The sequence below is a fragment of the Amia ocellicauda genome, chromosome 22, assembly GCF_036373705.1.
Source record: "Amia ocellicauda isolate fAmiCal2 chromosome 22, fAmiCal2.hap1, whole genome shotgun sequence".
Classification (NCBI taxonomy): domain Eukaryota; kingdom Metazoa; phylum Chordata; class Actinopteri; order Amiiformes; family Amiidae; genus Amia; species Amia ocellicauda.
The window spans coordinates 11031228-11045088 of NC_089871.1; the positions used below are offsets into that span (position 1 = coordinate 11031228).

At 52.2% G+C, this 13861-nt stretch overlaps 1 protein-coding gene across 2 annotated transcripts; it reads right to left on the reverse strand.

Annotated features, from left to right (window-relative positions):
- Positions 1-1573: 1573 nt before the first annotated feature.
- On the reverse strand, positions 1574-13469 carry LOC136717769 (SH2 domain-containing adapter protein D). 2 transcript variants are annotated; one of them, XM_066695268.1, is made up of 8 exons: positions 13065-13469; positions 11573-11978; positions 10143-10308; positions 8302-8535; positions 4834-4914; positions 4177-4345; positions 3734-3853; positions 1574-2656 (listed from the first exon to the last, which is right to left on the reverse strand). In XM_066695268.1, exons 2-8 carry the CDS (start codon positions 11942-11944, stop codon positions 2470-2472), a joined length of 1329 nt encoding a protein of 442 aa, XP_066551365.1. In that variant the 5' UTR covers positions 11945-11978; positions 13065-13469; the 3' UTR covers positions 1574-2469. The 2 variants fall into 2 exon arrangements, with proteins under 2 accessions (XP_066551365.1, XP_066551366.1); XM_066695269.1 differs by lacking the exon at positions 4834-4914.
- Between the last annotated feature and the right edge of the window lie 392 nt (positions 13470-13861).

Genomic DNA, 13861 nt, shown 5'->3' on the forward strand with positions numbered 1-13861 from the left:
AGTTAAAGTTACGTGTAATTCAATGTTGTTGAAATCCCAGACATGGAGATATAAAATGAAACCACAACACATAAACCCTACCCCCCTGTTGACATACAAAAATACATGCATTTCGTTTTGTGCGATTAATAAAGTTGCTGTGCAGCGCGCTGTAGTCACATGTACCCTGCTGCTGTTCCTCAACTCACCCCCCAGAGAGCGCACTGAGACCGAGAGAGTGGGAGAGATGGAGAGAAGTATAGTGGTTGGTCCACCCCGTTTCCCTGCTCTTCTGATTGGAAGGCTGCCTGTGGTCTTGTGTGACATTTCAGTGTGTGTGTCAGTGTGTGCTGTTGGGAGAGTGTTCTATACTGCACGTTACTAAACTAAACTACACTGCACTGCACTGTATCCAGAGGGGGCTGGCACCACTCCACATGCTGCCCCCTACCCCGTCTGGCATGTGGACTATGCCACCTGTCCCTGCAGAGCCAGAAAGGAGACTGAGTGACGCCAGCAACCATCCCCCAGCCCCCTGCCCAGACAGAGCGGGTCTAGCACAGCACTACTACACTCACAGCTTCACACATTGTGCTTGACTGTCAGTGCTGGAAGTCCAGTCCAGACCAGCACTACCTCCTACCACTACCACCACTGTCTTTTCCGTGGGTCCCCAGAGCCCCCCCCAGACACTGCAGGCTGAACATGCCCCCTCTGTGAGTGACAGCTCAGAGCCCCAGCTGCTCCCACCCTGACTGCATTCTTCCGTTATCTCGACCCCCAGCCAGACACCTGCCTCCCCGGGCACCATCTTGCCTGGAGCAGACAGCACCCAGACACATCGCACAGAGAGAGGTGTGAGTGTGTGTAACCGACAGCTGAGCTTTGCCTGCACTGGGTGTGTCTGTATCCAGGCATCTAACTCTAACACAGCCTGCCACCTGTCTGTCCGTCCAGTTATCCATCTCTCTCATCTGTGTTTAAGTGACTGCTAACTTGCTCTTTTCCATCTGCTTTTCCTCCCCCTCTCTATCCATCTGTCCGATTCTCACAGGCTGTCCACCTCTCCCCGCGCTGCTTTGCCACTCCATTTCCTCCCCCCCGTCCGCCTGTCTCTTATAATAAATAAGTAAATAATTAACCAGCCAAATCACACAGGTCTCTGCATGCGTGCACGTGCCTCTCCGGAGCAGCAGGGCTCTGGCTCCGTCTTTCTCTCTCTCTCACCCTCTTTCTCTCTACTCTCAACACCTCCTGCTGTCTCATTCTCTCCTGCTAATGAAAAGCAATTTCAGTCCCTTTCAATCCTCGCCCACCCCCCTGCAGTGAAACACGCCTGGGTAACAGCCATCTAAACGAGCCAGAGTCTGCTGGCGGAAGGAGCACCGTGTGTGTGCAATTTATTGTGTGTGTGTGTGCATTTTACTGCAAGTCTGTGTGTGTCTCTGTAAGTCTGAGTCTGTGTGTTGTGTGTGCATGTTTTACTGTGCGTCTATGTGCAGGACCTTCTTCTCTTTAAGGTGTATACTGCTGTGTGTTGCAGACTGTGTGTTACGGTCCATCTCCATCAGCTCACGCTCACACATACAGCACGCACTGGTTAATCAACCTGTTTATTGTCTTAGCACAAGTGGAAAAACACACTAAATAAGTAATCACTGTAATGATAATAAGAATAATAATTACATTGTCCTCCTCATTGTCAATAGCACTCAGCAATGCCAGTCCCTGTCTCTCCGTATAGGTTTGCCAGTGATAATGTCCTGTCAGTGACGGATTAGGGGCTGTGGGTGGGTCCTGTTGTAGTCCAATCAAAAGCCTTGCTCAGAGAAGAGACCCAACCCCTTTATATACTGGGAGGAGCCTGCAGGACAGAACAGCCAATCAGAAGCCTTGTTCCCAAAAAGTGTAGGAACCAATAAAAACTCCAGCACCAGGGTTACAGATACTCAAAGGTCCAATAAAAGTGCTCTGGGAAAGCACAAAATCGAATCCAATCAGATTGCTCGTTAGATCAGCAGGCATGTCACAGACCAATCGGACGCTTTGTAACGTCACCGGCGGAACAACAGGCCAATCGGAGATGTAGAGACAATGGTCCAATTTCATTATTTCATGAAAAATTCCTAGCAGCTGTGGGGGGTTAAGGCATTGTCCAATCAGAGTCCGGGGCAAAGAAAAGTCACCATGGTCCAATCACAATGACAGTTACAGAAAGGCCTCCAATCAGGGCAACATATATTTGGTTAGTCCAATCCAATCACAACCTCTGTACCAGACCAGAAGAAAGGGGTGCATTGGGGTGGGGGGGGGTACTACGAGCACACACTGGTCCAATCAGGGGGAGATCTTTTACAGCACCACTGTGAGAGAGTTCTGTGGTCCAATCAACAAATCCCATCCAATCAGATCGTTGGTAACAGAAAGTTGTAGGCCAATGGGAGCGTCTGTAACTACACCCTGCCTAAGCCCCAATCCGCTCCCATCCAATCAGAGCGTCTGTACCAGCACGGGGAACAGCAGGGAGAGGTGCTCAGCGCCCTTGATTGGCAGCTTGTGGGTGGTGTAGAAGTGGATGACCTCAGGGATGGTGTCAAACGGGGGGCTGTTCTGACCCAGGACGTACTTGCCCTCCTTGGACAGGGTGAACTTCATATGCATGAACCCCTGGCAGCTCCTGAGAGAGGAAGAGAGAAGAGGAAGAGTGGGTGAGGGAGAGGGAGGGAGGGTCAGTGATTACTGTTCCTTTGAAAAGAACAAGAGAAGAAAGAGAGAGAGAATGAATGTAGCAGTCTAGCACTTAGCTGCTCCTTTGAGAGAGTGGGAGGAAGGGAGAGAAGGAATGAGAGAATTAGTCACTCATCTGTACGAAAGAGAAAGTGTACAAGAAAAGGAGTGTGGAATCTGGAGGACAAAAGTGTAAAAGGGTCAAACGTTGTCCGGGAACTGAGCCTGTCAATTTGGTGCCTAATTAATTAATTGAGAATTGTTTAATTGACATCTTTGCAAAAGACACATCAGTTATCAGACAATATCCGGAACTGAAGCAGAGAGAGGAGGACAAAGAGGGATGACAGGAGGAGGGGAGGACAAAGGAAAAGGAGAGAAGAAAGGGAGGAGGAGGAAGATGCACACAGAACATTCACCTCCTATGATCAACACAGAAGCATAGAAAGAGGGAGAGAGTGTTTGTAGGAGAGAGAGAGAGAGAGAGAGAGATAGAAGGGAGAGCTGCACCTCCCCTTTAAGAGGCAGGCAGGGCCTGTGAGATGAAGGGCTAATTATAGCCTGTGAGTGCAGTGTAATTGGTGGGGGTGGGTCAGTCATTACTGGGAGGGGAGCGATACCACAGCTGCACTGCCCTGCCACACACACACACACTGATATATACACACACACACACCCGCAATTGCTCACTCACACACTGATACACACAAACACAGACAGACAGTGTGTGTGTGTGTGTGTGTGTGTGTGTGAGCGTGTGGTCTACAGAAGGTGATTAATATTCATTAGTGACACTTCAGAGATTTCTGGGAGAGAAGACAAGACTAAGCTACCTGAGAGATTAACAGAGAGAGAGCGAGAGAGAGAGAGGTGTAAAGAGGGATATAGTTCCCAAGAGAAAAGACAAGCGGGGGGGCAGTGAGGGAGAGTGATGGAGAGAGTGTGAATGTAACAGATGAGAGAGAGTGTAAATAGATGTTAAAATCTAAAACATCTTGTCTTCCTGAGGGATGGCGGATGGCAGTACCTCAGGGAGAGGGAGTAGTCCGAGTGGCTGGTCTCGCTGTTCCTCACCAGGTAGCTGCACTCCTTACACAGCGTCAGCAGAGACTCCGCCTCCGACCGGCTCAGCGAACCGTGGTACCACCTGACACACGGGACGGACAGAGGACAGATGGACACTATGATGTACGGACCGGCAGACGCAGAGACGCATGTGATCAGTGTGGTCTCTGTACGTCAATGTATACAGTGTATTAAAATATGACAAAAAAAGAAAACGTCCAGTGTCCAGCATCTGTGTCCAATCCAGCGTCTCAGTGTCCAGTCCAGTCCAATCCTGTAATGCATATGGCTCAGTGTCACAGGGTCCTACAGGGTGGTGAGTATAGCTCATTCAGATACCCCAGGGTCCGGTCCAGTCCAGTCCAGTCCTCTGCCCACCCCAGTCTACTCCCCTGGGTGACTTACACCTGTCTCTCCAGAGGCAGGCTGGGGTCCACTCTCTCCCCCAGCAGTCCGTGCGCATCAGGGGTGGGCCTGCGGAGCTTGGACCCACCTCCCAGGGGGCTGCCACGGGGAGGGCGCAGGCGGTCCGGGGGGGGTGAGGAGCGGTCCCACTCAGCCCCATCAAACTGCACTGCAGAGAGAGAGAGAGAGAATGAAAGTGAGAAAAGCAGTTTCACTTTCGGTTTCAGCCTCCGACCAGTTATCCATTCGGAGTGAGAGAGGGAGGGGAGAGGAGGAGTGAAGGGAGTGAGGAGGAGAGTGAGGGGAGTGAGAGTGCACTGTAGTGACCTGAGGTCGGGGTTTGGGGGGAGAGGTGCAGTGACACGTGCGGTCATGCGCAGTGACATCATCAGTATACTGGCTGCCGCAAGGGCTTCTGGGACAGACCACAAAGACTCATAGGACACAGTCTCTGGCGCTGCAGGGGATCATGGGAGGTGAATGTTGTGCCCGTTCGTCCACCTCTGTCCGTCTCTCTATAAAAGTCTCACTATAGTGCCCATCGCTCTCGCTGTCTCTGTGCGTCAGTGCAATCTCTCCGTCTGTCGGTGTGTCTCAGTGCATCGCAGGGCAGGCAGGGCAGGCAGGGGGCGCTGTGTGAAAGGGGTGAAAGGTCACCTTGGTCCCTGAGGGAGGGGTCCTCATCGAGCTGGCCCACAGGGGGGGGCCAGGGCAGGTCTGCAAACTCTCTAAACTCTACTGTGGGGGGGGAGCGGAGGCAAGAGAAATGGAGGCAGAGGGGCAGAGACAGACAGGAGCAGGAAGAGAGAGAGACAGTGGGCATTATTGGTACAGGAGAAAGAGGGAAGAGGAAAAGAGGAGAGGAAGAAAGATTAAAAAGCCGTGAGCCCCAGGCCTGCTGCTGCGGGACGGTGACATCGGAGGCGGGGGGATTGGGGGGCGGACAGGGGTGTAGCACTGTGTGTGTGTGTGTGTGTGTAGGGGGGGAACCACATCCCCCCGATCAACAAAACAATTTATCTAGTCAGAATGGTGTCTCCGCAAGTGGAAATATAGGTCCAGAGAGAGAGAGAGACAAAGATAGAAACAGAAAGAGGCACAGAGAGAGAGACCGATGGACAGCAAAGGGGGAGTAAGACAGACAGCGAGAGATGGAAGGAGAGGAATTCTTCACTTGAGACCCATTTTATTTCTATTCACCAGCTCTGATCTCATGCCAGACTCTACTCCCGTTTCCCAGAATGCACTGCAACCTCCTCTCAATCAATCAATCGCTTCACTTTTTCCCCCTTCATTTTTTAACCGAATTCTAATAAATCAACCCATCGCAGCTTGGCTCTGGGCAGCCAGGCTGGCGGAGAGATATTGATCAGACTGGAGTCAAATCGGGATGGGGAGGGAGAGAGAGAGAGGGAGGGAGGGATAGAGGGAGAGGGGCAGACAGCACAAAACAAAACGCAACAAGCACAGCAGTCCTGGGAGGAAGGCGACATGCCTCCCCACTCCAGCGAGACTGGCTTTGACGCCTCCCTGATGACATAATCGTCTGACAAGGCCAGAGAGCCGCCTAGCCTCCACCCCCTGGCCCCCACTCGCCGATATCAAAGCCAGCTGATTGCCCAGTTTAGAAATAAAATGGATACCCTCCCCCTCGCTCTGGCCCACTTCCTAACAGCCTGCTGCCCTTGTTAATGATTGAGCCGCGACAGACACGCTCCGGCAGCCTCAGTGTGAATAATGCGGCTGGATCACAGGCCTCGCCAGGGCACAAAGGGCCCATCTGCACACGGCAGCCGCCCCGACAGGAGAGAGAGAGGCCTGCGTTACTCCCGTCTGCCCTCCACCACTGCGCTGCTTCTCCCCCTCCCCCAGACCTGTCCTACTAGAGCCTTGTAAAAATAATAGGGAACGGACGAATGGAAAGGAGGGAGAGAAAGAGAGAGACATATCCACCAATATAATGGTCACTACTTTCTTTTTTTAATTCCTGTGTTTTGGTTATCATTATGATATGTCACTAATTACAAGGATGTATTATATATACTTGTGTATATAAATACAAACGGATACAAAAAAATCAATGGAATAATAAGTGTTCTCTCTCCTTCTATAAATGCTCTGGCAACATGAGTGTGAGACTATGTGTGTGCATGTGTTTTATAGGGGCGGTGCGTCTCTGTGTGTCAGTCTCCATGTGTGTGCATGTGCTTGTACACGTGTCTTTCTATCCATACCCGTGTGCGCGAGATTGCCTGCATGGTGTGGAACTGTAAACCCAACGTGTGTGTATGATTGTAATTCCAGTGTGTGTGACAGTAAACCCAGTGTGTCTCTCTGTGTGTGTGATTGTAACTCCAGAGTGCGTCTCAGTGTGTGCGCCTGTAAACCCAGCATATGTGTGTGTGTGTGTGTGTGTGTGATTGAAACTCCAGTGTATGTGACTGTAAACCCAGTATATGTGTGTGTGTGTGTGTGTGATAGTAACTCCAGAGTGCGTCTCAGTGTGTGTGCCTATAAAACCCACACATCTCCCCACCTGCAGCACTGCTCCCCCGGGACGCTGCTGTGAGACTGACCCCACCATTAACCCCTTCCAAACCACGCCATGACATCACCACACAACCCCCCCACCCCCCACGCAGAAACCTGTCAAAAGGCATTACTGTGACAAAGGCCAGATCCCCCCCACCACAAGCACCACCACCACACACCCTCACACTGTATACAGACGCACACACTCCCATTCCTACACACACCAGCAACCTCATCCTCCAACAGCAGCCTGGGCCAGCTGACATGACAGAGCGGCATTTAACACGAGGAGACAGCACCCCCCCTACCCACCTCCCTCTCTCTCTCCGCTCAGTTAAGCAGTGAGACGCAGCAGAGAAAGACTAACCCCCCCCCCCCCCCCCCCCGTCTGCACTGCTGCCTCCTCTCCCAGCTCACTGACCTGGAAGACAGTTTCTGAAATCGAATTAGGAAACGGCAGCCTTCTCCTTATTTCTGTGTTCCTTCCTTCTCCCCAGTTTGGGATGAGAAAGAAAGAAAGAAAGAAAGAAAGAAAGAGAGGGAGGGAGGGAAAGGGAGGGGGATGTTATTTATGAAGAGACACCAGCAGCCTCTTTACTGCACACTGTGTTGACACGCACACGCACGCACACTCTCCCCGGGTCTCCCTGCTAGTGGAGGAGCAGCGCAGGCGGCGTCTTTTCATTACGGGCTGTAATGCTGTGTTTTCTGGCAGCTGGAGACGATCTCGGCTGACAAATTGATAGATAGAGATCAGCGGCTGTCTCCCCCGAGAGCCAGAAGAGCAGCCAGACTGCCAGCGACACCGACGCCCCCACGCACACACAACCCTTCACACCGACACGCACACACCGACACTGACCCACGCACACACAACCCCTCACACGACACGCCCCAACGCACACACAATCACACACACTGACACTGACCCACGCACACACAACCACTCGCACCGACACGGACCCACGTGCACACACACTGACACGCTCAGACTGACACACATTAGCACACGCATACTGACTCATGCGCACATTGACACACACACACTCACTGCCCCAGCCGACCCCATCACTCACACACCGTGCCCCCCCCATCTCCCTCTCAGCGTAGCAAAGCCTATTATGTTATATTATGTTAAACTATATTATATTATAAGCTGAAAGTGATATGGTAGGTAACTAGTGTGATGTAATTTACAGGAGCTGAGTGCTGTGGAAGGAGAGATAGAGAGAGAGAGAGAGATTGAGATTCCCCTCTGGAATACACACAGCCTACCTTCCACAGACAGGTGCTTCTCTCGCTCTCTCCTTTCCCTTCCCTCTGTCCATCCCCATCTGTCTCTCCCCGTGCAAACCCCGCCAACCACTGTGACAGGGCAGTGTGGTTCAGGCCAGCAGGGCTGCCGCGGACGCTGTCAGGGTGATGTGGTGATGTCGGCGGTGCACAGACCGTGACTCACAGTGACGGATTGAGAGGGGTGAGGACCCCCTGACCTCTGACCTCTGACCTCCACCTCCACCCACTCTATCGACCCTAATCTCTATAGTGGATAGTGAAAATACACAGGAAGAGCGAGCGAGAGGTGGATGGTACCTGCAAAGGCTTTGGAGATGTGGTCCTTCTTCCACTCCCAGGGCTGGTCGTACTCGTCCGCCGGTCTCTCATCGTCCTGGGGCAGTCTGCTCTCCCGCCCCCCCCCAGGCTCGGCCCTGCGGCCCCGCCCCCGCTGGCCCCCGCCCCGGCGCCGCTCCCGCTCCTCATAGGGGGTGTCGTACAGCTGCACCCCCCCACGCGTCCGGGTCCCCCCCGCCGGGCCCCTCTGCAACTCTGAGACAGAGAGAGAGATGTATTATTGTTTGGTATGTGCGGACATGCTCTGATGCCGTGTGGTCTGTGCCCGTGTCAGAGGCCTGCACACACTACACCCTATGACAAAGATGTGTCTAACCTTTTCAAGCCATATTGGAGCGGGGGGAAGAGAGAGGGTAGAGATGGAGAGGAGAGGAAAGGGAGAGAGAGAGAGCATGGTCAAGGACAACACCTGTCTATAGAGAGGAAGAGAGAGAGGAGCTGGGGGGGGGGGGGGGGAAAAAAAAGAGGAGGGAGTGAGAGAGACGGAGGGGGAGAGCAGTAGAAAATGCACTGATTAGTAAAAGCACAGCATTTACACATGAAAGAGAGAGAGAGAGAGAGAGGAGATTCAGATACAGAGAGAAGAGTCCTGAGTGCCCGAGGCGCTGCTGAACATAGATCCCTTTAGAGACAGAGGAGATATGGGGGGAACACTTTGTCCAGCCAATAATGAATATGGAGGTTTTCTGAAAATGCATTTGAGAGAGAGAGAGGGAGAGGGAGGGAGCGAGGGAGAGAGAGATAGAAAGGTTATTGGTGTGCATGTTTTGAGAATAACTGAAATACACAGACATTCGGAGCCAGCCACACACACACCTCAGTTCTCACTCTGGCCTATCTGAGTCAATGACAGAAGGCTGGAGGGGAGGTGAGAGGGAAGGAGGGAGGCAGAGAGAGGCGCACACACACACAGAGAGCAAACTTTCACCTTCAAATGACACACACTACTATTGGACGCCCCCCACCATCGCCATGGCGACAGTGGAGCCCCTGGAGACAGACCCTGAGGGGGGGGCGGGGGGGAGAAAAGGGGGAGATTGAGGCGATTTTGATGGGAAGTAAGTGATTCAGACAAGAACGCGGGCAAATGCCACAGACGGCTCAATAACAGACACCTGGGCAAGGACCCCAACCGCCTGCTGAGAGACAGACGGAGAGAGAATAGAGAGAAAAGCGATGGAGGAAAGAAGAAAGGAAGAGTGCAGGAGGGCAGTTAGAGGAAGTGAAACGGGGGACACGGAGGAAGAGAGGAGAGTGAAGAGAGAAAGAAAGCAAGCAGTAGAGGAGGAAGAGTGGACAGGACTGCAGGAGAATCACCAGCTGAATACAATTATACTCAATTATTAATGTTTATTATCACTGCAGCGTAAATAACACACACTACCCTGAGCTAGAATTAACAATTATAATTATAATATATTTAACATGTCTCTAGTGAGTGGCCTCCGGTGGGGGGGACTCAGACTGGTGTATCTGACAGACTGGGAGAAAAAGCGATTGATACTCCCCCCCCCACACCTCTCACCCCCAGGCTGTTGAGCTCTTTTGTACTCCTGACCTTAATAATCACCCCCACCCAAACCAATTACAGCTCCATGTCCCAGGGGCGTGTGCAGGTCTGAGCACGCATGTGTTGGGGGAGGGGGAGCAGAAAGAGAGAGAGAAAAGAAATGAAAAAGTCCAAAAAGGATGGGAGACAGAAAGAGACAGAAAGGAGGGTTGGTGAGACACAGTACCAGCAGTCAGTCGGGGGTGTTGTGTGGAGTAGCATGTTGTGCCATGTGTTTGCCATGTTGCGTTACCCGTGATGACGCGCTGGGCCTCGTAGGGCTCCATGTAGCCGTTGTTCTCTGGGGGGGGCTCTGCTTGCCCCTCGCCCCATCCCCCCGTCCCCCGCGTCTCACTGCGGGCGTCGAACGGGTCCGAGTAATCTGTGTCCCCCACTGCCGGGGCAGAGGGGACCACCGCCTGGAGAGAGAGAGAGAGAGAGACGCACATTATTATTACAATGCTCAGAGCATCTTCACAGCCTTCATCTGAAACCAGGTTACTCTGACTCATTCAGCCTAATTAATGAAGCTCAATGGATCAGCGAGCCACCTGTATCTGACTCGTTATGTGTGAAATTGATTAACGAGCTGCCATGACCTGGCCTGGGAAGCTTCCCGGCAGGTACAGCAGTCAGGCAGGGAAATAACTGTGTAACCACCACCCCCCACCCACTCCCTGACTCACTCACCACATCTCTCTCTCTCTCTCTGCATCAGACTGGCATTGGTGTGTGTGTGTAAGCGAGAGATCAAGAGAGAGAGTATGGGTGAGTTTAATTGCATCATTCCTTTCATCTAAGTCAAAATCAGGCCCTTAAGCTGGGCCCAGGCTTCAGGCAAACGGGATTCATTTAGTGAGCATGTACAGATGTTTGTGGTCTCTGCCTCCCTCTCTCATGTGCATGGGACACAGTTACATACAGAGACAGCACGGGGCCCAGCAGTGTTGCCTGGCTGTGGGCCAAGTGCGACAGCTTTCTTATCTCCTGAGAGGACAAGCAGGGTCACATCTATCAAAAGGACCCTGCCGCGGCCTCCCCCTCCTCTCTAACCTAAACACTTTATTATTTATAGGAGGAAAGGAGTGAGTGTGAAGGGCTTACAGAACACCACCTCACCTCCTGCCCCTTCCTCCTTCTCCTCCCCCAACCATCTCTCTCTCTCTCCACGGCCACAAGTTGGAGGGATGTACTCACACACACACCCCCAGTGCCTGCCTCAAAGCTTAGAGGCAAAGACAGAGAGAGAGGGAGAAATCCATGCAATATCCCTTAAGTGATATTTTCTGGATCTTATAAAAGGGTTTTACTGTAATGAATTTGCAGGCCCAGAAGCCGGAAGCTGCAATTAAAATTAGTAACATGAAAAGGCACTCACTCTCTCGCTCTCTGTCAGGTTTAATACTAAGCAGGCAGAGAGAGAGAGAGAGAGAGGGAAAGAGAGAGAAGGGCAGGGGGGTTTGCACCGAATCCCTGAGCAGGCCTCTACATCCTCACGCCACAAGTCATCCTCTGATTTGACTTCATGTTGATATTTTAACAGACAAAGACAAACAAACCTCTTCAGATCCCACTGAATAATTCAGCAGCGGCCCTTTCCCTCAATTATTTAAAGCCCTTGGTCTGAGGGTAAGAGTTTGCTCTCCGCGTGTGTGCGTGTGCGTGTGCTTGTGCGTGTCCTACCGGCTCAGTCCTGCTGGGGGGCGACTCGTCCGGGCTCACGGCGCTGAGCAGGATCTTGCTGCGGCCCATGTCCTGCGAGTCCACCTTGATGAGGCGGTGTTTGGGAGAGACGAACTTCAAGTCCAGGCTGGCCGACTTCAGCGGGGAGCCCAGGCCCGGGCAGCCCTGGCTGTGGTTCTGGTTCTGCAGGTCGGCCAGGGCGGGGTCGGCGCGGGTGCGGTTCTCCGAGTCCTCGTACGGGTCCTCGAAGTCCAGGTTCTTCTGCGCGCGGTAGGCCTTCAGGATCTCGCTCTCCGTGTAGTCGGGCTTGGGCGGCTGGGGGGGGACGCGCCGCCCACCAAAGCTCAGGTAGTCCTTCAGCCACTTGGCCATCAGGGGGCGCTGAGACCCAAGACCTCAGCAGGGCCTGGAATGAAGAACAATAATGTTAATAGAATAACAGCTCAGGGTGGAGGAGTCTTGGACTGGGAAGCGTGTCTGTTTTAGGAAATGGAAAACTAAAGACCTGGAGTGAGGGCTTGTGTGTGACTGTGGATTTGTCTGCAGTGGAAACTTCTCCTCACCCCCCCCCCAGCTGGTGGGTGTCCGGGGATCCTCCACAGGATGCAGACGAGCGGGATGAGGAGACGCCGCCGTCCTTTAATTAGGACTTCTATTTAAAGAAGCTACAGCTTAAATATTGAATTTGTCATCTGTGCATGCAAGTTACTTTTGCATGCTCTGTTCAAATGTAGTAAGTCAATTGTACGTTATTGTTTCTAACTACTTGTTTTGATGAGCAATGCAGAAAAGGGCGAGCGTGTGCAGCTGTGACGGAGCGATGCTGAAACCCAACTCCAGCCACCGGGTGGACAGCTGGACAGCAGAGACAGACGAGACTACTGGACAATAGCTGCTGCTCATGATCATTTCATATGATACGTGTCCCCCCCCCCATCCCATCCCATCCCATCCCATCCCATCCCATCCCATCCTGCAGTTAGACAAGTTTTGTTTTGAGATTCAATGTTTAAAAACAAAACGTATAGGTTCATTCTTCACTTTTTTTTTTGTCCTGTTCAGGAAGAGGGGGTTAAACGTGAAACACATGTGAGGGCTGAGAAGATGTCCACTTTGTCCCGTCTCTCCGGCCCCCCTGTTGTCTCGCAGTTGTCCCCAGATCACTTGCGCCCCCCGGAGTCCTTGAACAACTTCCAGATCGACAGTAATAGAGAGTGACAGAGGACGACACAAATAAATACATAAAAACACAGAGAGCGCACAGACGGGTGGATTATTTTGCAGAATAAAATGGGAAGATGCATGCATGCACTTCTGCCAGCTAAACTCCGATGTCTACTTGGTTTTAATTCCCCTTTCCTGGTGCTCCGACAGTCCCCCAACTCCCTCCAGCGTCCCTCCTCCGGAGTTGGGGGACCGTCGGAGGACACCCGCGACACCGACCCCGTATCCCGCGGACAGACCGGCTGTCGTTCCCCGGGAGTGGCTGTACCTCGCAGCGGCGAGCCAAAGAGCAGCGACCGGGTCCGGGACGCGCCGACACACCGGGAGACAGAGAGCGGTCGGCGGAGTCACACCATCCCACCGCTGCCCGCTCCGCAGCCGGGAAAGGCAGACGAATTTGCTTTGGTAAAAGAAGGATAGACGGCGAGGACACTGTGTACTTGACAGTGACGGGTTGTTGTTGTTTTTTAATCACGTCTCCATTTTCTTCTCTCCCCGGCTGTTGGTTTGTTTGTTTGTTGTGGGGTTTGTTCCTTGAAAATAAAAATATAAGCAAGTCTAACACCGTCCAATAACGTAGAAATGGGACAAAAAGAGAGAGAGTCTGCCCCAGCAGCGGAGAGGTGAAGACGCTCCGAGTTCAGCCAGGAAGCGACTGACTGTGAGAGAGAGAGAGAGACGCGGCCGCCTAAAGGGGAGGGGCGGCTGTGGAATTCCCAAAGGATTGGTTTTTTTTTAAGCCGACATTTAATCCTTACGCGAACTGGAGAAACCAATGATGTATCTATTGATCTCTATTTTGAAAGCAAATCTGCAGTCAGAACTGTAGTAAAATGTTACTATATATATATATATATATATATATATATACACACACACACACACACACATATATATATATACATACATAAAAGACAGCAGTGTGTATCGAAGCCGAGACGGATCGCACCTGCTGTGCCCAGCAGCTTGTTGCCCGGCCCCTTGATTCCAATTTACACAAAAGAGGGCGAATTCACACCGTGCTGGCAATTAATTCTCTTAAATTAACCTACCAAAAAAAAAAGA

What these genes read in the sequence shown, in the direction of transcription:
- LOC136717769 (XM_066695268.1), bottom strand. Translation starts at nt 11,944, where the DNA reads ATGGCCAAGTGGCTGAAGGACTACCTGAGCTTTGGTGGGCGGCGCGTC. An exon ending in CCCCCAGCAGGACTGAGCCG is followed by an intron (nt 10,309 to 11,572) that starts GTAGGACACGCA and finishes CTCTCTCTCCAG; the next exon opens with GCGGTGGTCCCCTCTGCCCC. An exon ending in CCCCTCCCTCAGGGACCAAG is followed by an intron (nt 4,346 to 4,833) that starts GTGACCTTTCAC and finishes CTCTCTCTGCAG; the next exon opens with TGCAGTTTGATGGGGCTGAG.